Genomic DNA, 2,500 nt, shown 5'->3' with positions numbered 1-2,500 from the left:
ACAACCCAATACAACCAACCGTGAAATCAACACAAAGACTAAAAAGCGTGTTATCTCGAGTCTCCAGGAGATATGCCATGCCGGTTCGAGAGTAACCTTACCAGCTGATGTTCCCTCACTCATCCAAGTTCACTTCCTTACAGCTCTTGACACTCATGAGGCAAACACACCAATTAGTAAGGTTATATTTCTTTGAAAATGCCGTCTTAGATCGAAATCATTACCAATCAGCTGTTGTGACAAGTGATTTTGGTTGACCGCAAATTGCCTTAGTCCTGAAAGTCATGTACGACACGTAAACACAATGAATACATATTGTTTCAGGGTCAAGGTCTGGCAAGGATGATCGTTTTAGGGCGAAGATTCACAATCATAAGAGTATTATGTAATAGTCCAGTGATTTCTATTTCTTTGTAGTTATGATCAGTTATAAAAGCGAGACAAAGGGAGATAGGGAAATAAGTGTGCAAAACTACGAAGAACAAAATTTCTTTAGCAGAAAGACAGAACGGAATAGCTAAAATAGGAAATTTAAAGAATATTAAAAGTGAATCAATAGATATCTCGTAGAAACTTTTAGGATAAGGAAGTTTCGGCTAACCTTAGCTGTAACAAAATAAATCTAGTGCAATGTAACAAGATGAATTCTTAGAAATGGGATGTCACTTATTGTCGATACTGGTCAAACTTGAAGATCCATTTACTCTCTGTTGATATATATTTTTGATATATGTTGATGCAAAATTTAAATGAGATAAGTAAGACACCTCGCAATACACATACGAAACTATAACACTTCAAGGTGCTATCTATCTATTCCATTAACAATGCACATCGCCTTTAATTCATAAATTTCGTCAGTAAGCTACATTCACAAAAATCTACCCCTGGTAATAATAATTCCGCGCTGAAAGTATCTACTGTCAAGACGCCGGGTTGGGAGAATGCCTCGGTGTTGGCAACGATTCTCCTCTTCACGTCACTCAACTCGGGTTTTTGACTTGTGAAGCCAACTCGATAGCGAATACTCATTCACACTTCCACTCTGGTTTTCTCACCCTACAGGAAGGCGGTTACAGTTGCACCAAGACGAAAACATTGAAGTTACCTGCTATTTTCAACACAGCACGGTCTGCTGGGTCCAACTGCAAAATACTGAGGGGCTTGTCCTTAGCCCACTCGTCCAGGGACTGTCGATCTAGTTCCATGACTCCTTCTCCTTGCTCCCTCCCAAGGGATTCTGGGTTAATTTCAGCCACCTTAAAGGGGCTTCTGTTCTCCTCTCACTGTAACCACCATCACCAGCTACCCCTAGGCCTTATTCAGCTGCCTTGGGTACAAATCAACACGGGAAGCACCAAATCAATACTATACTCCACACAGCCGGTAAGCATGGCTCACAATAACAAATCTCTAAAGCTAATTCACAAGTTGAATGAAACGGCCACTGTCACTACGAAGGTGGCACGATACCGGCACGGGGCAGAGGGCAGCGGGGTACACATGCTGTGCCCAGAGAGGCGAAGCGCTGTACATCCACACCCCTCAACCGTTCCAACAACACTGGCGCCTCTGGCTAGCTCTCTGCGCTCGGCCGACTCCTGCTTGGCGTGCGCGCGCAGTCCACTTGCATTGAAGGGAAACAAGACTTGAATGGTGTTTGGCATACAGTCGGGAACTTTGTTTGACATTGGCCTGTATTGGGGAGATAACAAATAATCTGGACTTAGATTTAAGGGATTTGTAGCATATTTGTTTTCGAAATAACGATATTGGAAACGAATAAGTGTGACAATCTCGGTGTTTTCCATCGACGTTTCATGCAATGAAATGTGATTATTCCATAAATTTAGATTATGACACAAGTAAAATTAGTCTGAGCGCTATAGCCACTTTACACATACAATATAAGGGGGACATATGAAGGATTACCAGCGTCAATGTACACACGTGGCGCCGCTGACTGCAGCAAAGCTTATACGCAAGGGGGTAATTCTCTGTCCCTTTTTAATATGTGAAGTGTTCCATCCGGTTCAAGACCACACAAATTTTGGGGTTATATGTTAGAGGACGATAATGCGACTTAATGATGGTGTCTCTCCATGACTGCTTATTACCTATCGATCACCTCGCGCGCCAAAGAGTCTGGTATCGTCATCATCACTACGGTAACAAGGGGCATACTGCTTACCTCCGCATTGCACCAAATGTTGATGTGACGAAAATATATCCTATATAGGTGTTAGCAACTCCTGTTTTTATGAAGCAGATTTTTAGCTATTTGTACAATGAATAAATGTTTGATTTGCCAGCTTCTGCATTAGTTTTGATTTCATTTACAATTTACCCAAAACAACTTCAAATCTTAAAATAAACGGGAAGATGAAAGTATGATTAGTAACAATGCAGGAACTGTATATGCATATTACAAGATATTTCCATATGTTTGTTTAAAATAGTTTGTTACAGAAATAACAGTCTACGTATGAAATTGACAATA

General features: G+C 41.0%; 1 protein-coding gene across 2 annotated transcripts in view; it reads right to left on the bottom strand.

Moving 5' to 3' along the window:
• Positions 1-1,565, bottom strand: part of shot (dystonin-like protein short stop) — a 422,952-nt gene extending 421,387 nt beyond the window's left edge. For both annotated transcript variants that reach the window (XM_086547666.1, XM_086547670.1), the window contains exon 1: positions 1,109-1,565. In XM_086547666.1, the coding sequence (XP_086403792.1) occupies positions 1,109-1,208 (100 nt within the window). In that variant the 5' untranslated portion in view covers positions 1,209-1,565. The remainder of the gene's footprint in view (positions 1-1,108) is intronic.
• Positions 1,566-2,500: the final 935 nt, after the last annotated feature.

Source organism: Penaeus japonicus, unplaced genomic scaffold, assembly GCF_977035675.1.
Source record: "Penaeus japonicus unplaced genomic scaffold, GWHDUDI00000001_assembly GWHDUDI00000019, whole genome shotgun sequence".
NCBI lineage: Eukaryota > Metazoa > Arthropoda > Malacostraca > Decapoda > Penaeidae > Penaeus > Penaeus japonicus.
This window is presented reverse-complemented; position numbering and strand designations above follow the sequence as displayed.